This window comes from Mangifera indica, chromosome 3, assembly GCF_011075055.1.
Source record: "Mangifera indica cultivar Alphonso chromosome 3, CATAS_Mindica_2.1, whole genome shotgun sequence".
Taxonomy (NCBI): Eukaryota; Viridiplantae; Streptophyta; class Magnoliopsida; order Sapindales; family Anacardiaceae; genus Mangifera; species Mangifera indica.
The window spans coordinates 2,969,301-2,992,820 of NC_058139.1; the positions used below are offsets into that span (position 1 = coordinate 2,969,301).

Consider the following 23,520-nt stretch of genomic DNA (forward strand, 5'->3'; position numbering starts at 1 on the left):
GACTTTCGGCTTCCTCACTGTCATTGTAAATAAAGTGCAGACGCCGCATCGATGCAGGTTGCAGTGACCAGTGAATCCCTTATAAAGTAAAAAAGAAAGAAATAGCACTGCAGGGACTCGCATTTTTTGTTAATATATTATTAATATTTAATAGTAATAACAATACTAATGGTGCAGCTTTATTGACAAGGATCACTTTAACAAGTCAAAACCAGGCCATTTGAGAGAACACCACTTTGTGAACACATGATAGGAGATGGTATTCCTTCTCCTCTATCTTCAAAGATTGCAGGGGCCAACACTATATCCAAACTTATTCTTTCATTCTCCCCCATATCTTCCTGGATTTTTACTCTTCCATTTTCCTATTATCATAATCCCATAAATCTTCTTTATAAATCATTGCTTAAAGACAGAATATGTATCAACAAAGTGCTACTATTTTATTCATAATCTTCCTGTTTTTTTAACATATCATACCCATGGTCACCATCATGATCATCATCATTGGAAATCTGACCATAGAATTTCTTTATGCTTAGTTTATGTAAACATCATAATCGGAATATTTTTGCCAATTACATTCATTAACTTTTTCTGAACTTTGTGCATGTGGCATGCTTCAATTTTAAGGCTCACATCGGTAGGTGCATGCATGTCAGTGTTAGGGTTCTTGTTGATTTTATAATTAATTTTGTTAACCCAACTACTGAAGTATAGTTTATACTTATATCATTTGGGTTATTGCTTCTTTCTTATTGAAATTGGAGAGATTGTACGTTCATCTAGAAGTTGTGAAATTCATGTACCTTTCAAGTTTCAATGAGTTATATGACAACCGTTTTTGGTCAGGATGCATTTGTGGCACCAAATTCGAGGCATAACATTTTTTCCAGATAAGACCGACTGTTCGGTAATCATCTATTTGAAGTTTGAACATCTTTATTTCTTAAAATATCACACACAAGATTAGGTTTAAGTTGTTTAACAATGTGTTTGTATTTACAAGATCCAACAAATAAATATTTACTTCAGCAATATGCTTTGTCCCATGAAGCACACATTAATATATATATATAAAAAGGGTGATTGTTTTTAAGATTTTTCGGTCATAGAATACATAAATGATATTTTCACTTAAAACCTAATTTTGTTAATATAAAATTAACTATAGAATGATATAATAGTTATTTTGATTTCCTAAAGTCCTAAAAAATGAAAAAATATTTGGTCGAAGAAGAGAGGGAGAAGAGGAGATCAATGACCTCTATGGCCACCAATTAAAATACTATTTTATTGTATTATGCACGACACTGATGGTGGTGTTGTCAAGGAACAATCGTGAAGGAAGAGAGAGGGAAAAGGAGAGAAGGAAGGAAGATGATTTTAATGAACACCAATTAAAATCATATTTATGATACTATGCATGAAACTAGTGATTATAATGTCGAACACTGAATGTAGAGAAATAGAGACAAAAGAGGATAAGATGAGAAAGAGAGATAGACTTCTCAATTTCATTGACTCTTTGTGGTTGTTTTCTCTTATTAGTTTTATCGAAAACAATGTACACTCTCTTAGTTTGATGAAGTCATTCTTTTGGAGTTTGGCAAATGTAAGAGGTGGGAGTTTGGAGGAGTTAAGGGTAGCGCTTTTCAAAGACTTAAGATTTGGACAATTTATTTTCTATATTCAAATTCAATTACAAAGTCTTTGAAGGAGATGTCAATGTTAAAGGTACACAACAATTGGTAAAAGTGAAAGAGTTAACAGTAATTTAACTTTTTAGATCTATATCAAAACTTTTTTTATTAACAAAGTTAAGTTTTGGGTTAGAAAGTGTAATGTATGCATCAAGGACTTAGTTTATGGTTTTAGGTTAACCATAAACTAAGTCCTTGAAAAAACCCAATAATTAGAATTCTAATCCTAAAAAAACCCAAAGTCCTAAAAGAATAGAAATTGTAAATAAAAATGTGTATTTGTAAGAGAAATAAATTTAATGTAAATAGAATATTATCCCTAATCTTAAGCAAAAAGGAATCCTCATAAATAAGGATTCACAATATTATATTAGGAGTTAATATCCTAAAAATAAAACCGTTAATCTAACATTTTTGTTAATTTAATATTTTGATATATCAAACTTTACTATCCATTTCGAATTAAGTTATGAATGCTGCATTTATCAGCAGCAAAAAGAATGTCTTGGCTCCATTTTTTTCAATAATGAAGAACTTAAAACTAAATAGAGATGCCTAAAATGGGTCCGAAAATATTAATATATTAGCTAAGTAGGGCATGTATATAATATAATTTTTTCATTTGAACGAAGTAACTTCAGGCTATTTGCTTAAAAGGAAAAGGAAAGAGAGAGAGAGAGGGGGGAGTTTTTGAACCAATGGCTTTTTCAAAAGGGTTTTGCTATCAACATCCCCAACTTTCCGCCTGTTGTACTCCTCCTAAATTTATCCTTATTTTGAATTCGTTTCGACATTATTAGGGTTCCAGAGAGTATAAATTTGATATTATTAGGATTCCCACTTCAAAGCCTTTTTCTGGTTAACTTCTTTTGTGTAATAATTATCAACAACTGATATATATGGGAAATCTTGGCGTCTAGTAATTGCTTTGCTATAGAATAATAGTAACCTGCTATTCGCTCTACTGTTATTACAGTCTATGATCTTAATGGCACCAATAATGGTGAAAAAGAGGGTAAAAAATTATTCAACCTTTTCAGTTAACCTGTGCGTTCATAAAGACTAGTTCTCCTATCCTATATCTAATATCACATAATGTAAGATTTCTTCTTGATTCTTGAATATATTTAATGAGGGCAACGACTACGTATAAATTCTTAACAGAGTTTAGTTTATTACTATCAGCAAACGGCAATGCTTTTGAATATACAAGCTATAATTTTCATATAGGAGCTATATAAATATATGCAAGTGATTGAATTAAACAATGCCCAGAAACACTTAAGGCTGCCAAAAGGGATATAAAGTGCTTCCCAATAGATTGTATTATTAAGATCTTTTCATGCCAAGAAACACTTAAGGCGTGCCAATGGGGCCATTGCAGTAATGCACAGTGGATTTCCAGACAAAAACAATGTAATTTATTATACCAATAAGGCAAACAGAACAATCTGAAATAAAATTTCTCTGGAAGTACATGTGAAGATGAAGGAGCAAATACTTGGACCACAAGTTAAAATGATAAACAAGATAGAGAAAAAGAAAAAAAAAGGGAAATTTCTGCTGCAGGAAACAACAATAATTTCTGCTTATACTGTTGTAGTGAGGAAATATTATTAGGTACTGAGTCCAGTCCATCCATAATAGTAAAAATACCCCTATAATGTTTGATATCAATTGAGCAGTACAAGTACAGAAAACTAAAAATAAACAACATATCTCAAAATTCTAATTCTTATTTTTGAGAGAGAGAGTGATTGAGTGTGTCCGTGTGAAACGTCAGAAATCGAGCTAAAAGATACAAATAACAAGAGTCCCCTGCTGTCATTCAAAGCCCCCTGAAGGGAAGAGCATGAGAAAGGTGGGGCGGGGCGTACTGCATTGCATAGCGTAGAAGGACCCGCACGTCCTGTTGTTGTCGATGTTTGTCTTGTCCTTGTTAATAATTATTATATAAGATAATAAATATTATATATAAATCTTATTGCCAATTTAACTTGCTCTTTGCAGAAAAATTGATAGGGTTTTTGATGGTTTGAAGGATTCTCAATTAATTTGCGACTTAATCTTTTCAGAGAAAAGCCCCAGTTCCAACTTTAACTTGACATGTTATTCATCCCACGCTTGCGCACTCTGAGTACTCCCTGTCATCAACAGTACAAGCATCAAACCAAACTCCTAATGTACACACATGCACACACAGAAAGAGACACATATATACTATTATGCATTTTAAATATATATTTTTATATGTTGAGGAATATATGGTGGTAAAATCTGATCAGAAGATTGAGATTTGGTTTACCAAAAATTCCAAGAAAAAGATGAGTGTTTGGCAATCTCGAGAAATAAAGGAGACGATGAATTGGAGGACAGTAGACTGACCCTCACTGGAACTGCCAGACCCCAATCCAGAGACACTTGAGAGTTGAGAGTGAGAGGACAATTTCTACATGAGGCTACAGTATAAATAGGTGTCTGTTTAAAAGAGAGAGAGAGAGAGGTAGACTGACAAAAAGTGAAGAGGAAACAGAAGAGATGGTCGTCTTCCGCCATGATCAAAGCTTTGCACTGATACTTAACAGTGTGTGAATATGAACTAAAGAGTGATAGAGAGAAAAGGAGAATTGCAGAATGAAAACATTGGAAAGAATTAGTCAGTCGAAGAAAATAAGGAAAAGTCAATTTTCACATTTCTCCCAAAAATCATCATTATTACTGTTAAACTTAAACTTGTATTAGAAACTGTTTGCAGAAGACCAAACAGTTGTTTTAGGTTAAATAAACCATAACCCTAATTTTCTTTTTCTGGCTATATGTACACACATTAGTTATTTTTTATAGTTAATCATTTTCCCCGATGAATATGTCTCTTTTTTATCATAAATGCATGCAAAAACATGTATCTACATCAGTCTGACTGAGGGCTTAAAGAAATTAATATAAGATAAAGTATGAGAGAGAGAAAAAGGATTGGTTAGGGGGCGAGATGTTCACATTGTGATGACTTTTGTGTAAGGAGAAACTGTTTTGTCTAGAAATACTGGGGATGAAAACAGGAAAAGCTGAGGATTAGGCAAAAAAAAAAAAAAAAAAGCTGAAACCCTTAGAAGAAAGAAGAAGCTACTTTGTATACATATCAGATCCAATGAGGACAGCGACTGTGACTTACTATTTTAGATATATATTTGCCATCATGCATAGATATTGGCGTAAGGTGAGATCGTTTCCTCAGGCTGATAATAATAAAGACCGAAATCCAAAGCAAACAGATTTTACATTACAGTGTTGCTCTTTTTTTCAGAATAAGATGAAAATGACATATCGAAAGACTTTGATTTGGTGCATAAAAGTGGAAAAGCAGCTAGGTATACTGCTTAATTTCTGTTTCGTTCATACAAAGCCTTAACATGTGAACACTGATGCATTATTTCATAGTTTATCAGTATAACTCACCATCTTAACATGTTAATTTGTATATCTTTTTCAAGTCTGCGGCAAAGTAGGTCCAGAAAAAATTTGTGAGAAAGTAAGGCGGTGGTCCTCAAGAACAAAGCAGAAAGAAAGGTAAGAAGAATATATAATAGATATATGTAAAGGAGGACTAAGCCGTAGACTGAGGCTAGAGAATCCTCTTTACTTAATATACTTAAACCTTTTATTCTTAAGCATCAATTAACAATGACACAGAGGACAACAACTCCGCATGCACATGGCTAGAGCTGCGCAATTGACAGAAGGAAAAAGCTATAGTAGCCACACACTAAACTCTATGTTCTAAAGCCTTACTTATCTTATGTTTTCAAATTTCACATTAGAAAAACTGACACCATGCTTAAACCCCATGTTTTTAGGATGATAAATGCTGAATTTACCAAATAAATTGCTAAGATAAATTCAAAGTGATCTAGCTAGAAGAATCCGTGTGCGCCTAGCTAGCTAGAAACCTCAACCAAATATATAGTACCATACCAATGGGAACTTGATTTTCAGGTCTTGTCCACAGAGAAAACCCTAGATTGGTTTTCACCACTTTAAGGGTCTTAGAATTTCACATATTATTGCCTTCTCCTCCTCCATCGTTGGTATCCCCTGAAGGGTTATCACTCCAAGGAAGAATATAAGGATGAGAGTAAGCAGAAGGCTGATAAAATGCATCTCCTTCATTGCCCATTCTTCTACTAAACTCAACTGGCCTCTGGCGAGGCGCCATAGGTTGAATCGAACTCACCCCTGGTGGTGCAGGCAGGGCTGTTGGGATTTCATTACAGGCGAAACGGATCAGATCGGCGTTAGCAGCATCAAGTTCCTTCTGGAGCCTCTGCACCTGCCTCTGGAGGAATGAGATGGCACCCACACACCCATAAACCGGATCCCTTACTCTTGCTTCAGCTTCGTATGCAAGGGAATTCACAGCATCCTCTCTTTGGTGAGGAAGCAGCTCATTAAGGAGCTTTGTCACATTGCTTGCACCAAAGATCTTGTGAACATTGGCAAACTTCTGGGGCTCCTCTGGAGGGAAGTATGGTGCAAAGATGCAACCGGGCATACATTTCCTCCTCAAGAACTTGCAGGCAGCACACGGAGAATTGTAAGAGCTGGATGAAGCCATTTTCACTGCACCCACAGGATACATACAAAATCATCCAAAAACCATTCTTGTAAGACTTCCTTGATTTTAAGTAGCACAGTTTTTTTTTTTTTTATGCAAGGAATAATAAAAATGCATATTCACATATTTAATATACAAGGCAAAATTCAATATATAGCGAAATCTTTTTGATTTATCTCTCAGATGTGTTATTTTGTTTCCTCTCCCCCAACTTTAGTTCCTTCAAGTCTTATATTTAGAAACTTTTGTAATATAGTTATTGAGCATGATTTTTCTTGGTGATAAAATAAAATTAAAAGAGAACCACATCCGGGATGTCTAAACACCATGCCATCGCCTAGCCCTAACTCAAACAAAAGAGAATACAGTACTTTCTCTCTCTTTCATAATCACATAAACACACGCACAGACACTCAAACAAAGTCTGATTAATTGTCACTGTTAGTTAGATGAAAGGACATTTTTATTTGTATCTCCCTGACATACTCTCTTTTGCTCACTGTTCTGATTATTTAATTTTCTAGATCAATTACTTCTTAAATATATATACTCTCCCATCAACTATTCTGCAGGGACTTGTGAATGTCTCTCTTAATTTTGATTTTCAATTTAGCTGTGTAGTTTCTCTTTTTCTCCCTCTCCAGCCCAAAACTAGGCTTCTAAATTTAAAAGAATCCAGTTGCATGAGTAATTATGAACTCATAACACTCTTGTTAAATGAGTTGAACATGGGATCTGACTGGTGCAACTCATCATGTGTGTTAAGATAATGAATACTGCAAAGCCCTAATTAGAGCCTGTAACACAGAGGAATCTAGTATCACTTTAGGCTTTTGTTTAGCAAGAAAACACAAGAGGTCATAAGAACTAATAACACATAAAAAGAAAGAAAGCAGCTATATGTATATTTACCTCTTGGTGATCTAGGTTTCTTAGATGATGAGATGAATATAAAAGGGAAGTACCTTTTTCCCTTGAAGTAGCTCTTTCTAGAGCTGTTGTTTGTTTCTTCCAAGATAGAGTAGGCTAATCAGTCTGTGACAGTGAAACTGGAAGCTGCACAGGTTTAATAATTGCAGGAGGTGAGGCCTGAAAGAGTAAACCCTAACTGAAGAATCGGAGAGAGAGAGAAAGAAAGAAAGCTGAAAAAACTCTAATAGGAGAGAAGGGAAGGCAAAGAGTATTTAGTGGATGGAGAAGCAATGGAGGCAAAAGACAAGGGCAATAAATGGAAGTTACACTAAAGAATGAATATGACCTTGCATCTAATAATAATATCAGTGATGTGGGGATGTCTCCTATTTCTCATTCTTCAACATATCTTTTCTCATGCACTGAGACACCATATATTCCATAACCCAAGCCATTGATAAAGCTAAACTAATAACATATATATCACATTAACACAATGCATCTTTTACTAATTTATTCTCTTATCTTTTATATATATACACATATATTTCTTACAAGAGCTATATATAAATTAATACAGGTGATCCTCTTAATTCAATTCTTATCTATTAATGTTTTAAGTTTAATATTGATTAGTACACTTGGTCGCTGCAAAATCATATTTATCTTCTTCCTTCATAATAATTCTTGTGAATGATCGTCCATCCCCTTTGTGCTGAAATTGCAAATATGTAAATCCTGAAAAAAGCATATACTAAACTTGTTTAAGGTAGGTCAAAGTAAACCGATTAAAATTCTAACTCAAATTTTATATATTCTACCAACAGTTATATACAAGAACCAGTGAGCTGATAAATGATAAGATTATGAGAGTTGCAGAACAAACTGGCAATGCACCCTCCTTATGCCACATGTGCAACACAAGTTTAATCAACAAAATGAACTAAATTCACCATATTTTCAACTTTGAGGAACAAACAGTGTGGAATATTTTATATCTCTGTGAACATCAGCAATTTCAAAATTAACTCGTTAAACTACCTCTCTATTAGCTAGGTTTCTATTTGATACAGCCAAAGAGTACTGTAAAAACAATAAAACAATTATATACAAAAGTAAAAGAGTGATACATTATAGTAAATTCAAAATTATTCACATATTTATTTAGATATTTAATTAGATATTCAAAACTAAATACATATAATACATCATTTCTTTATTGGGGTTGTGAATGGGCTGGACCCATTTGTTAATTAATTTATTTTAGCAAGGAATTTTGTTGAGATCAGCCCGTAGTCTTCTATGTTTGTCCCAATTTCAAACATAAATTGTGTAACTAAAGTAAAAAAAATAGAAGCTTTCTTCTCGGCCATAATAATCAATTTGTCTAAGTTTGTAGCTCTGTATTATTGATGATTTAGCGGCTGGGAATGAGTGGTCTTATTCCACATGTTTTGTCTTGATGGTCAATACAAGGAAACGTAACAGCCGATCGATGACCTTTACACAGCAATGCTTTAGCATTGAAATTGACAGATTTAACAGTGATCCTTTCAAATTGAGTGATCTTGAATTTCATTCCACTGAAAACACAATGAAATTGATTGCTTCCCTATTTTCAACTTGTTGTGGCTTTTCTTCACTTTAGAATATCAAAGGGGAAGAATCTTCCCACAAAAACCGCAGTGCATGCTTTCATTAAACAATTTAAATATATAATAAAAATTAACCACTTAATTATATCTGTACGTAACCAGCTTAAATAACAGCACTCAGCCTAACTACCCAACTTCTAAGTGTTGTATATATGTATATTATATTTTGATTCCTGCAGTAAGATTAGTTAAGGAATTATTATTAAATTGTCTACACGCAACCTATGAATCAGTCCAAAGGGAGTTTTAAAGAGTTTTAATTTTTTTTAAGTTAATTTTAAAGAGTTGATTATCTCAGCTATCATCCTTGTATAAAGCTGAAATGGACAATTAATTAAGATAGTCTTGGTTAATTAACTGATTAACTGTAGATATGAATTGGTGGAGAACAGGGCAGGGGTCCAAGGTTTGGCTTGAAGGGTTTCAATCAAGGGCAGGTCAAATTATTTGGTGACTAACAGTGATTGAGTTGACAACTTGATTGTGACATGAAGAATAGTATCGGATTTATGTAGAATTCTAAAGGCTATGATGATGTTGAATGTCATCTCTTTATGACATAAAATTTTTTTATCAACTTTCATGATTAGAGTTGGAGGAACCTCATAGCCTTACTAAACACAAGAAAATAAACTTATTAAGAAAATAAAACATCAATCCACACACATGGATGTGAGCTTGGTCAACCTTCAACTCCAATGGATATTGGCTATCAAAAAACTACTTCAAGTTCAAAAATAAAAAACGAAGAAGATCATTAATCTTCTAAAAACTTATTGGCTATCAAAGAATAATTTCAAATTAAAAGTTAAAATTATGAAAGATCATCAATCTTCTAAAAGTCTCATATAGGGATAATCAGGATAATCAAAAAGATAAAGTATATAACGATTTTTATAATAACTCTCTTATTATAAATATAAACAGTACGTAGAGAACTAAAAAAAATTAAGATCATATCATAAAAAATTATATTAAACTTAGATTATCATTTTATGATATATTTTACTCGTATCAATAGCAATATTATTGGCGTAAACCCTCTTATAAAGTTTTTTTTTTTGATTGAACAACATGAATTACTGGCTATGTCAATTTTTTATCCTAATTCTTTGTATTCATGCATCTAGATCATACTGTTACTGTTACTAATAAAGTTATAAAATATGAATGAATTAAGAAAGGAAAAGAGGGTACCTAGAGACATAAAGTAAAAGATAGGGAGAAATAGGGTTTGCAGTAAGTGGGGTATTGACAGTCTTAGTCTCTATCACTCACTCACCATTAATGTTTGAACGTTCGGTCTTTGGCAATGTCGTGGCCCCTCACTCTCAGTCTGGCTAAGCCTGTCCTCTTCTGCTGTTTTTAGTCCTCCCAGGATAAGGGTTTTATCCATAAATTCAATGCCCATGTTCTCAGGTTATTTTTTGTCCCCCAAAAATAGCCAAAGACATCAAAATTTCATTTCTTTTTTCTTACCCTTCGTCCATATAAGTAATCCTAGTGATTCCCATTAGAAAGACAGTAGAAATTGGGAATTTACGGCATACTATTTCATTGTCCAAAATCTTGTACAGACTCTCATCTCCATAAAAGGATGTAAAAGAATAAGTTATCCTGGTATATGAATAAAGTCCATCCCCATTGAAGTTAAGTAGCCAAAAATATGAAAGCTCAATCTTTACCTTAAACTGCAGCTTTCTACGATAAAAAAATATATATTTGTATTCACATTTCTACATAAAACACTCTGAGTTTGTCTTGATTTGTTGGCCTTATCTCTTGAATGCACCGACTGGTTGTAGTTATGCGGCCGGAGTGAGATGATGATTTAAGAAAGGCAATCATTGACATTTTCTTCAGCCTTACGGGGAGACTGTGTGTTGCTTATTACAATATTGTTTTATTCTAATTAGGGATTAAGACCTGAATTTGTAATCATGTCCTGCTGGCTCCACATTCACACTACCATTCTCAATCAATTCCATTCCACCTTATTACTTAATTCAAATGCTTACCTCTTATCTCGCTTTCACTGCTTTAATTAAATTTCTTTTATTTGTTTGAGGAGTGTAGAGTTGAGAGAGTCCCATTAATATTCCCACGCCCACTGTTTGGATGTGGGTCAGCTTCCAGTTGCGGTATGTGAATGGGAATATATCTGGTATGAAAATTAGCCCAGATGAAAGCAAAAAAAGATAAATAATATTCAAATTAAGAATGCTCCTACTCATTTGACATGCGATTATTGGTTTATATACCTGATTTGTTTATTCATGTTCACTGGTTCAATAATAGTGGTAGTGAGGGTCATAGATTCTTTATTTTATGTTGTTTTTAAGGATATGAACGAGCAAAATAAACTCATGCATGCGCATATGAAAAATCGGCCTTGTGGGATGCTCTGAATGTTCAATTTTTTCTTACTTCCATAATTGAAGACCCAGAAAGCTACCCTTTTAAGTAGGCAACGTGCTACTTGTTATATATATATATATATATATATATATATATATATATATATATATATATTATTCTGATTCTTACGCAAGAAAAACTGAAAAAGAATCACATTTTACAGGCTATATATATTCAAGAAGATTTGGCCCCTTCGGAAGAGTGAAAGCAAAGTCTATATAGATCGGTCTCAGACCTAAGCATATAGCAACAGCCTCAGTAAATTTGTATCAGAAACTAGTACATGCGTAGTTTAATTGTTTAAATAAGTTGGCACGCGCACGGCTACTGAGTGTATGCAATTATGAAAACCTGGTAACAGAGATTTTGGTTGGGCCTATATAATGGATGAGGACTCCAGTGATTTGAGTCTAACAACGATGGGCCTATAAAATGGATTCATGGACCGCACCAAGCAATAAAAAAATGGAGCTCCGGTTCGGAGTATGTAGTTATACACAGTGACCCACGTCATACACAACATCCAGGCCCTAAATGTATGAATTACTCATTTCAATTACTTTCTTGGCCTTTGATGAAATGACATTTTTCCACTTCTCTATTTAAGTTAACCATGAGTTTTGACGGTTATAAAATATGAATATTATTTTGTCTAAAGATCATAATATAAAGTATAAATAGGGTATACATACGTTTTCCAAACATATTAGAGGGCAAATGGATATTTCCTTTATCTTATTTCTAAAAATTTTATATTCACTCTATCTATTTTCAAAATATATTTATAGTAATATGATATTTACACATCTAATTTTTTACCTTTTATACATTTTTTTAAATGTAATTATAAGTTTTGAAATTATTGAGGAGTATATTAAAATTTAAAAAACTCCAAATTTTTTTAGAAGTTTTGAAAACTGCCTACAATTTTATATTATTACCCTTAAGTTTTTAAAAAATTATAATTTACTTCAAACATATGATTACATATCTTTGATACTTATATTTGTATTTGTATTAATTATTTCTTTCTCTTTTAATTAAAATTAGGCCAAATGACTATTTCCTACCCAAGTGAAGTTGCATTTTCAAAGTCACACCTGCAGAGTTTGAAAAACCCAAAATCTAACCCGTTGACCAATTGCGATTAAAATTTTCTGTTAGAGACAATGGAAAAATTATTATTTTAATAATATTATTAAAAAATATATAACTTATTAAATTTTCCCTTATAAATTTTAAAAACTAACAACTTCATTTCTACCTAAAGTTTTTTAACTTTGAAAAGTCACATTCTCTCTTCCCCCCAAACCTAAGGTTTTTTTCCTTCTCTCTCCCAACCGCCATCTCCAACACCGACGATCTCCCCTCTCCACCATAAAATGTTGACCAACGCTTCCTCTCTCCATATCGCTTCGTCAGAGACGAAGAAATTTAGAGAGGGGAGGTCATTGTGCCCTATCGTATGCCGATCAACTTTTAGGGTGAAGATGCGAGGTCATCGTGCCGGAGATAATGGCCAGAGGAGTAAAGAAAAAAACTTTAGGTTTGGAGGGAAATGTTAATTTTTAAAATTAAAAAACTTTAGACACAAGTAAAATTGTTAATTTTTAAAACTTATGAGAGAAAATATAATTAGTTTTTATATTTTTTAATATTATTAATAAAATAATAATTTTATCTCTATTTTTTCTAATGGTAATTAATCTACAAAAAAAATTTTTAATTTTTTAAACCTTATAGATATGACTTTGAGAATACAACATATCGTAAGTGGGAAATAGTCCTTTGGCCTTAAAATATTTGTTTCTTGCCGTGCAATGCAAGTTGTGAGTGAGGAAGGTTTGTTTAAGCTCATTCTTGACTTTATAACAGCCGGTGCTCCCACGTCAAGCTACATGAATGAGTCAATCAACTCCAATTTTTTAAATTAGTTTTTCTAGGTATGATAAGTCTTCAAGTCCTATTTTTGGCACTTGCCATTTGTCATTTTCCATTCCGTTTCCATGTAACAATAATATTGCTGTCTTTCTGCACAGCTGTTCACTAAGAAATAGCTTTTTAATAGGCCATAAAAACCCAGCAGGGTGAATGAGTAGCACTACAAATCTCCTCCGGGGAAACCCAGTGTCTTATCATTGACTTGAAAAAGATGTCAGAAGCTATGGTGAAGTTCTTCATACACAGATTGAATTTTCTATTACTTCAGGAAACTGAAATCTTCTGTGGAATTAAACATCAAATGGAGTGCCTAATAACCAAACTTGGGGAGATTTTAAAGGTTTCTGGTGATCTATGCAATACAAAAGCTGATGCCAATGCTTCTCCTTGGACAAATGTCTTGAGAGAGATAATTTGTGACGCAGATGATCTGACTGATGAATTCATCATTCAGATGGATCAGCAAAGGTCGTCTGATAGGTCTGAGTTGACCAAGAGCTTCACAAATGGATTGCAGGAAATAGTATCTCGCCTTGCCACAACTATCAACAGAATGGAAGAACTGAAATTTTCAACTACTGTCAAAGGAAACAATGAAACTGATACGAATAAGCCTCAGGAGATAGAAGAAGGTCAGACATCAGCACAAGGAAAACCAGCCGCCATAGGTGTAGAGGAGAAAGATAACAAGGAAAACTCTCCTGAAACTAAAGGAAGCCAGATAGCAGAAGCCAAAGATTCAGTGACTATTGGAGAGGAAGATAGAAAGGAAAGCTCTCAAGTCCTGATGAATTACAATGATTTACCTTATTACCTTCAGTATTGTCTGATGTATTGTTGTATCTTCCCCGTCAATCATCGAATAAGCAAAGGGAAACTGATTAGATTAATGGTGGCCGAAGGCCTGGCACAAGAAAAGCCAGGGCAATTACAGGAGGATACAGCCAAAGAAAACATCAACGAACTAATCAACCAGGGAATACTCCAAGTCAACGATGACCACATAGGGGAAAGGGTTTGCTTGACTGTCAACCCTGATTGCCATGAGATCATTCTCCGCAAACTGGAGGAAGAAAACTTCATTGCTGCATGTACCGGTTCACATTCTGTAATTCCCCATATTGCTCGCCATGTGTCAGTTTATTCAAACATGGAAACAGTGGCGCTCCAATTAAACAATGTCCGACCTCGAGGTTTGTTCTTCTTGGGGAGCCAAGATCTCTCTAGAGAACATGGGAATTGGTTAAATTTCAATGGGGCAAAATTTTTACGGATCCTGGATCTGGAACGTACAAAGATCAAGAGATTACCAGAAGAAGTGGGAGACTTGATACACCTGACATATATTGGCGTAAAGCACACAGATTTAAATGAGCTTCCACCAAGCCTTGGTAATTTACGAGCCCTGCAAACTTTGGACATAAAACACTGTGGGGACCTTCCAGCACTGCCACCCGAGGTCCTAAACCTTGCACGATTGAGGCACATCAAAATGTATAAGAGAATAAATGTTGGCGGGGTGAAGCTACCACCAGGAATTGAGAGGCTGAGAAACATTTTGAGCCTCACAGGTATACATTCTGGCAGTGGCACTGCACAAGAATTGAGTAAACTGATTCATCTCACAAGATTGGGAGTATTAGATGTGGCTGAAGAGAATGTTGGTGACCTCTTTGCTTCTATTATGGTGATGCAGAGCCTTCTGAGCCTATCTCTAGAAGCAGAAAACTTCATCAAAGGAACACTTGTCCTTTTGGAGTCATTCCTTCCCCCACCACTTCTTGAGAAACTTCGACTCGAAGGACGTCTAGAAAAGATACCCAGTTGGTTTAGCTCAATGGAAAGGCTCACGAAGCTTAGATTGGGTTTCTCTCATCTGTCTGAAAACCCAGCATTGGTACTTCAGGACCTACCTAATCTGAAAATATTAATCCTGTGGAATGCTTATGATGGAAAAAAGTTGGGGAAAGAATTCTGCAGGTTTGGGGGATTCCCCAAGCTAGAAATTCTCACCATTGCTTCACGTTTCTTGGAAGAATGGACAGAGATAGAAGAAGGAGCGCTACCAGGCTTGCAGTATCTCCACTTGCGTAACTGTATGAATTTGCGGGTGCTCCCGGAAGGACTGCAGTTTGTGACCACATTGAAGCACCTGACATTAATACCTTTACTTGATGAGCATGCAGAAAGGTTGAAACCTGATGGAGGAGAGGAAAATTACAAGATCAGGTCCATTCCACAGATATCATACATGCCTATGTCAACTCTGCAAGAGTTATTTCCATTACCACCACCATGCACACCTGCTGAGAAGGGAGATAAGCTGGGTTGAAGAGAAGAAGTTTTAGCCTTTAGGAATTTTGTTGAACCAATACATTCTGAATTTCAGAGATTTGAGTTTGGATGTACATGTGTGTGTGTATCTGTTCTCAATATGTTGTTTGCGTGAAAAAGCTAATTTTAGCACAAACTTGGATTTCATAAATTACAAATACATTATCTGATAATATAATAGTATTTATGGCCCTGTTTGAGTCAATAGACTCATATAGTTATATAATAATAAGTAATAGTAAAACTTTGAATTCAATATGTTCCATTAACAATATAAATTAATACTTGGTAGTCATCTCTAGCCTTTGCCATGTATCACTACAGTGGAGCATGTGTAATCAAAATAAATTTTACTAATTTTTTACCTCTCCAGTTCTGTCCATGATTTGGTGCGAAGAGGATTTTATACATCATTTCCAAATTCAATCACTAGTGCCAACAATACGGCTAAGTCCAGGTACTTTTCTTAGTCCACCATCTACTAAATCTCTCAACTTCTCCACATCATCCCACCTCCCATTGCTAGCATATATGTTAGAAAGCATCACTCTATAAGAAACTTTGTTTGGATAATTTTGGAACAGCAGCTGAGCTCCAATTTCTGCCAATTCTGAATTTTGATGTACATCACAGCATGATAATAGTGCTCCCCAAATGCCAGAATCTACCGGCTTTGGCAAGGACAGGATAAAGCTGTATGCCTCTTCCAAATTTCCAACCATCCCTATAAGCTTCACAATGTAAACATAATGTTCAGTTCTAGCTTGGATGTGAAAGTCCTCAATCATCTGCTGGAAAATTTCCAAGCCATTATTAACAAGGCCGCCATGACAGCAAGCACAAAGGAGAGCAGCAAAGGTAGATTCATCAGGTTTTAATCCTTTAGCTATTATCTCCTCGAACATTTTGAAGGCCTGGGATGCAAGACCATGCAAAGCTAAACCCCAAATTGCTGAATTGTAAGTAACAATATTCCTCTCTGACATAGTCTGAAAAAGACGAGTTCCCAAGTCCACAAACCCACATTTTGAATACATGTCTATGAGAGCAGAAGAAACCATAACACTTGATTCAAACCCACGCCGAATAACATAACCATGCACCACATTACCGGCCCACACATTTGTTGATTGAGCAGCAGCAACCAGCACACCGGCAATCAAAATAAGATCTGCCTTCTTGCCTTCAATATGCATTTTCCTGAAATAGTACAATGCCTTTTCATAATCCCCATATTGAGAATAACCCGTTATCAAAGCAGACCATGTAACTAAATCAGGCTTAAACAAACTACTAAAAACACTACATGCAGAATTCATGCACTTACATCCAGCATACATGCTCACAAGTACACTAACTACATGATCACTTGAATCAAAACCACTTTTCAAACAAAAACCATGAATTCCTTGGCCCATACATAACAATCTCGATTCCCTTAAACCCGAGATCAACCCAACCAAAGTATACCCATCTGGCTTTTTCCCTACGCGTAGCATCCAATTCCAAAGCTGCAAGCTTTTGTCCCAATATCCACAATATTCATAACCAGAAATCATGGAATTACACAATATTAGATCCGGGTCTGATACCTGAAGAAAAACCTTACTCGCATAATCAATAAGGTTTAGCTTTGAATAAGCAGTAACCAGTGCACTACTAGTGATAGAATTCACTCCTAATCCTGAAACTACCATTCCATGGACAAGTCTCAGTCCTTGTAAATCAAAATTCTCAGAACACAGGCGACAAATACACGCATAGGTAAAGTTATCGGGCCTTAGTTCAGTTCTGAGCATATTTTTGAATAGAGATATTGCATCATCAAATTTGTTGGCTTTCGCGTAAGCACGAATAATAGAGTTCCAAAGAAAGACGCTTCTCTGTGGAGTTTTGTCAAACAAGTTACGAGCAGAAGAGAGGTCGTTGTTCAGAGCATAGAGTCTTGTTAATTTGGTGGCATAAAAAGGGTCATGTAAGAGGTGGGATTTGGTGACAAAAGCATGCAGTTGTTTGGTTCTTGACAGGCTTTGATGAGACTTCGAGACCTCTAAGATAAGGGAATCAAGTTTGAAGAACATGAACGAATTGCACGGCACGGACCTTACGGAAACATTTAAGGTTGAGAGGTTTAAAGTTTGTCGGCAAATTTGGTTAGGAACTTACAGAATGAAAATTATTTAAAGAATAAAAAAATAATTGCAATAGTCTTATTAAGAATAAATCAAAAAATAGAAGGATGATAAATGGAAACCAATGGAATGGGAATATTTTGAATGAATTGAACGAGATTACTTGAGAATTATTTGATTTTGATATATCATAATATAATTGAATATTACTTTATTCTTTATTTAAAATAATTCAGTCATATTACATTGTATTATCTAAATTCTCAATTAAATATTCAAAATAAATTAGGCAAACATAAAAATACAAGGGTTTGCCGCACGGTACTGAAAATTCAGATTACTTCGAGCACGGAAACTGATGAAAATAACACAGAAATAGTAGAGCCAAATTCAACTCTAGATCATAGCATTACCACCATGTATGTTTTTGCTGCACAGTGTATATCATACATTGAAAATCTTTATACATACTGAACGTAGGATGAATACATTTTACATTCAAAACACCCGCTTACTCAAATGCTCCCATCAAAAGAATCTAACAATATGCCTACTTGAAAAATCTACTATCTGCAAGTAAGTTGCTCTCAGAGTCTCAGACAATGATACATCTCATGACTACATGGTATAGAAATGCCGGAAATTCGATGCTACAGAGCTACACTGATGTCAACATGATGGATGATTTCCTGATTTATCTTCTTACATGTCATCTGGACCATCCCTGTCAAAAGAAAAAACAAAGAACTTGTAGTACTATGCTAATAACTACTTGGGATTTTATCCACAATTCTCAAATAATCAATTATTAGAAACAAGAGAGATAAGATTTGAATGAGTGCAGCCTCAAATCGAAATTAACAAATGTATTAACCCGATTATTTCTCGATCCATTAATTTCTCTGTATCATAGGCCCAGCTCACAGGCTCCGGGGACTCATTGGACCATAACTAACTTGTCATCCCCTTCAAAGATGGTGATAAGTTTCAGGATAAAAGTAAGACCATCTTTTAATACACATTTAGAATTCTTATGACTTACCTCATCTCAACTTTTACCAATTTGTGCAGAGGCCTTTCATCTTCCTCACGATCTGACACATAGTCCTCCTCACCACTCCAAATGCGGGGTTTTGGCCTTTGCTCCATGTCCTCTTCAGGCTAACATAAAAAAAAATAAATATCACTCAGTCAAAAATAAATTGATATGATCAAGAGACAATGTCCAAGGATTGTATATTACTAAATTAGGCAGTGGCAACCAACCTCTTCTGGAACTTGCATAATGGGATGTGTGGTATGGAAAGGTACACTGGGAGCATGAGATAACCTAGAAATTCGATCAAGTAGTGTAACCCTGGAAGAAATCTCTTCATCAGAAACTGTTTTAAACAAAAATGACCATGAAAATGAGCTTATGATGACACCAAAGGTGAAAGAACAGATTGAGCAACCAATGAACATAAATGAATTGCACGTCGCAAAAGAAAGAAAGAGCATTTGAACCCAAAAGCAATTATAAAAAAACTACAGTTGTCAAGGAAGAAGCAAAAAACAAAGGACATAACAAAAAGGAGGCCCCTTGGTTCCATCCATTTTCCAATACAATGTATTTATTACACTGATGTGAAGAAACAGAAGATTAGTTAGCCTAGTTTCACTAGGAGTTTAAGAACCACAAAAAACAAATTCCCTCCAACACTAGAGTGCTTGCACGACAGCCTCCCAAAGAACAAACTAAAACTTCCAGCTAGATGGCAAGGCCACCCTCTGGTCAACAAACTGAAGCATAAAAGCTCCAGAACAAAAATTCACAATTAATATTAGCTAAAAATATGTACATGCAAATCACACACCCAACTTAAAACTCACTGAGTAACAATACCAATATTTCAGTGGACATGCATAAGATTTAGGGAAGTCAAGCATCACAGGTGACAGCAAATTTAATAAAAATTAAAAAATGTAATAATGCACACAAAATCACTTTATTCTCTCCATGTCTTTGGCTGTGTTTAGATTCTCCATGTTGCCTGGTTCAACGTGAAGGGTGTAATCTGGCCCAAAATACTCATAATATTCATTGTAAGGCAATTTATTATCAGGTTCAACCCCAACTGCAACTGCTGTCTGCAACAAATAAACAGATAAAATTCATTCGGACAACATTCCTTATTTGTTAATACTAAATTTTTAAAGATTTGATATGAAAAGGAAAAGGGAAGACCTCATAGCACCAACATCGAGCAACATTCCTAATGGTATATCCTCCTCCACCCAAGACCATCAGAGGAACATTGAAGGATCTAAGGAAGCGAAGGCAATCTGCATGGCCTTTTACTGATAAATTAAAGCAGCCTAACCTATCACCAGACAGTGAATCTGCACCACACTGGAGAACAACTGCATCAGGTTGATACATCTCCATGACCTTCTGGATGATAGGCCGAAACAGACCACGGAAACTTTCATCATCCATGCCATCATTCAGTGGAACATTCAGGGCATAGTTTTTACCTTCCCCTACCCCAACATCCTTGATATGCCCAGTCCCAGGAAAGTAATCCCCAAATTTATGAAAAGAAACTGTCATGACTCTGTCAGTGGTGTAAAATGCCTCCTCAACACCGTCTCCATGGTGAACATCAATATCAACATATAACACACGCTGCCCAATGCCATTCAAAAAGAGTCTTCAGCAAAATATATAGTTATCCATGAAAAACACAGAAAAAGGAAAATAAAGTTTTAATAAACACATTGAAAATTCTTTTCTAATTGGTAAGATCAGAATGTTCTGTGGATACTACTACAACCCTAACCTTCAAACAGAAAAACTAAAAGTATCACTAGACCACAAAGGATGCTGGCAAGTTCTAAAAACAGATTTCTACAATTAGATATAAACTAATGCATCAGTCAACAAGATGTGTTATAATATTAAGAATTTGCATCTACACATAAATCTGAGCTAAAAATAAAAATAAATATCTTATTAATCAACAACTGCTATTTCAGCTATCCTCCAAAATTTTAGATAGAAAGAATTCAATGAACATTTGTAAGCAAAAGATCAGCAGCAAAAGGTGTCTTTCATCTAATCAATTCTTTTATGTTGGGTTGTATATCACCACTAAACACACAATTCGTATTGAATGAAACCCAGACTAACACCAAATATACCAGTAAATAAGAATAGGCATCTTTTTTTGAGGAAACAAAGTAGCTTCAATCATCTGAAGTAGGCAATCAAGCAACAATCATAGCATACATAATACAACAATAAAAGCAGAAATTAATATCATTCCGGAAGCCTGATCAACAAATAAGTAAATCACAAGTGGCCTATGATTTTACCAACTCCTCAAGACAAATTAACATATACAACGTTAAATAAAAACTAAACTGACAACAAACTTAAACAAATAAAACCAAAAACAAAGAAAGAAAGAAAGAAACATTACCTTGTGAACCTGAAGCAACTCAAGAATGCCAAGAACAATATCATTAACATAACAAAACCCAGAGGCTTCACTCTTCTTAGCATGGTGAAGGCCACCAGCCCAATTCAAAGCAATATCAGCGTCACCTCTATTCAACTTGACAGCAGCTCCAATAGAGCCTCCCGAAGAGGCCTGACAGAACTCAAAAAGCCCCTCAAACACGGGACAATCTTCTCCTACATTGAAACGTTTAAATTGTCTTGAAAACGACGGGTCACCCAAAGATTCGGGTGAGACGGAGGCCAAGAATTCAACATATTCTTCGCTATGGAATTTGCGTAAGTCAGATGCTCTGGCACGGAAAGGACGGTTGATCTCCATCCGACGGTGAAGAGCGTAATGGACGATGAGATTGTGGGTCATGCGAACTCTGTGTGGCTTCATTGGGTGACCCTGGCCATAGTAAAAGTTGCCGATCGTAGGTTCGTAGAAGTAGCTAACACGACGTTTCTTGCCATCGGGACCTGATGGCAGCGAGGCTCCCTCATCCATCTCTCTGTGCTTTCACAGTTTCACTACGCCAACTACAATGTTTAAATTTTTTATTTATTTATTTTTATTTCTTATATTTATATGTCTTCTGCGCCTCAAGTTTAAGAAAAACAATTTGTCTGCAAGAAAACTATGTGTCTTAAAATGTGTACTAGGTTGTTTACAAATGTATTACTATATAATTAATTAACGGCCAAAAGACTTGCTCCATGGTTAGATGTTTTCTCAAAATCTAATATATTAACTTTTAAACACCCAAAGTACTATCCATCAAGTGTTAAGATTGACAATTTCTGATGGTTTATAATTTAAATAACTATTTTACCCTTTATATATTAAAATAACTAAATTACCCTCCAACTATCATGACTATCTTACCAAATTAGCCTTTTAATTATAATTTTGTCTTTATGTTAACTACATTTTGAATTTACTATATTATCTAAATTGTTTAATTGTTTGAAGGTCACTTGACGCGTCTTTGGGCGAGCTCAATCAGATGTCTTTGGATATCTCCACTCTATTAAGGTTAGAGTTATAGTTTGAAGGTCTTGTGTCGCAGCTTAGCAACTGTTGTGACCATTTTAGGCTTCAAAGTCTGACTCATGTTCCTATTTGTCATCATCTTCTTCTTGGTTGGCATTGGCTAATAGATCAACAACGATGCATATGGCAAAGATGAGAGTTGAATGGAAGTGTGCATAATCGGAGGAGGTGGCATAACTGGAGAGGGAGTGTTCTAAAAGAGCTGGTTTGGTTGGTGAGGATTGGGAGTCAGTAGTTGTGAAGAAAGTCTTTAAATTACAATCATTTTTTTTTCATTTAAACCTAAAATTATACGTGTTGTCCTTTCACTCAATTCAAATTTGAAAAAAAAAAATTTTAATTATGAGATTTTTATTCTTTGTATAGAAATGACAAAACAATCCTCTATGTATCACTTTTGCATTTGCTAATACTTTTTAAACTAATTCTAACTGTAAATTTGTATGAATAATTTTGAATCGTTGATTTTATTAATCTTAATATACATTATTTTTATATATAAACTATAACATATCATCATATGATTGAGTATTATTTTATCTATAATTCAAAATTATTCAATTATGTGATAATATATCATCATTTTGTATGAGTTTTTTTATACTATTTGTATAAATAACTTTAAATAGTAGTAAAATTTAAAAAAAATTAAAATTACTTTGATAGTGAGAATGAGGTATACAAACTACCATATCGCTAAATGAACCAAGCTAATAAAAATTAAATTATTAAAATTATTTTTTATAATTATTTTAAATTAAAGGTGTTCTTAAGATAGCTTACCTTTATGTTAATTTCTAGTTTTGGTATTAAAAGACCATTTGACCCAAGGCGCCTTAAATATTTGACCATCTTTAATTTTATTTCCATGGTTATATTTTCCATAAAATAATATAATGAATTATATTTTATAATAAAGTTGTATCTTTACTTCTATAAAACTACTTATAATATAACTACTATAAATTTGGACATTAATAATAAGTATGTTATTATATGATTTGATATTATTTTTTTAATATAAAATTATTTAATCAAATGTTAACCCATAATCATTAATATTTAAATTATATATAATACTATATAATTTACATTAAAAAAATTATAGTTTCTCCTATAAAGTTTAGGTTATCCTAAGTGCTATTCCACTCAAATGGCATCGTATAATTCAATTATAATTACTTTTGGAATAGTGTGATTTGGCCAAATTACATTGTCCCATATATGAGTCCAACCAAATTCAAATGTGATCTACTTGAAATCGTATATACT

General features: G+C 34.3%; 4 protein-coding genes across 8 annotated transcripts; 1 reads left to right on the top strand and 3 right to left on the bottom strand.

Annotated features, from left to right (window-relative positions):
- Positions 1-5,271: 5,271 nt before the first annotated feature.
- Positions 5,272-7,575, bottom strand: LOC123211069 (protein LATERAL ORGAN BOUNDARIES-like). 2 transcript variants are annotated; one of them, XM_044629595.1, is made up of 2 exons: positions 7,281-7,575; positions 5,272-6,320 (listed from the first exon to the last, which is right to left on the bottom strand). In XM_044629595.1, the coding sequence occupies exon 2, from the start codon at positions 6,313-6,315 to the stop codon at positions 5,755-5,757; it is 561 nt and encodes a 186-aa protein (XP_044485530.1). In that variant the 5' UTR covers positions 6,316-6,320; positions 7,281-7,575; the 3' UTR covers positions 5,272-5,754. The 2 variants fall into 2 exon arrangements, with proteins under 2 accessions (XP_044485530.1, XP_044485529.1); XM_044629594.1 differs by having other exon boundaries at positions 7,228-7,575.
- Positions 7,576-13,226: 5,651 nt separating this feature from the next.
- LOC123210299 (disease resistance protein RPM1-like) lies at positions 13,227-15,748 on the top strand. Its single transcript, XM_044628569.1, has one exon. It carries the CDS (start codon positions 13,453-13,455, stop codon positions 15,571-15,573), a length of 2,121 nt encoding a protein of 706 aa, XP_044484504.1. The 5' UTR covers positions 13,227-13,452; the 3' UTR covers positions 15,574-15,748.
- On the bottom strand, positions 15,266-17,774 carry LOC123210300 (putative pentatricopeptide repeat-containing protein At1g64310). Of its 4 annotated transcripts, none has more exons than XM_044628571.1 (2): positions 15,941-17,774; positions 15,266-15,544 (listed from the first exon to the last, which is right to left on the bottom strand). In XM_044628571.1, exon 1 carries the CDS (start codon positions 17,654-17,656, stop codon positions 15,998-16,000), a length of 1,659 nt encoding a protein of 552 aa, XP_044484506.1. In that variant the 5' UTR covers positions 17,657-17,774; the 3' UTR covers positions 15,266-15,544; positions 15,941-15,997. The 4 variants fall into 4 exon arrangements, with proteins under 4 accessions (XP_044484506.1, XP_044484508.1, XP_044484507.1 ...); XM_044628573.1 differs by having other exon boundaries at positions 15,355-15,439; XM_044628572.1 differs by having other exon boundaries at positions 15,448-15,564.
- A 312-nt stretch (positions 17,775-18,086) lies between these two features.
- Positions 18,087-21,764, bottom strand: LOC123212455 (histone deacetylase 6-like). The gene is made up of 6 exons (XM_044631603.1): positions 21,172-21,764; positions 19,935-20,375; positions 19,695-19,837; positions 18,974-19,064; positions 18,750-18,868; positions 18,087-18,431 (listed from the first exon to the last, which is right to left on the bottom strand). The coding sequence occupies exons 1-6, from the start codon at positions 21,700-21,702 to the stop codon at positions 18,410-18,412; spliced, it is 1,347 nt and encodes a 448-aa protein (XP_044487538.1). The 5' UTR covers positions 21,703-21,764; the 3' UTR covers positions 18,087-18,409.
- Between the last annotated feature and the right edge of the window lie 1,756 nt (positions 21,765-23,520).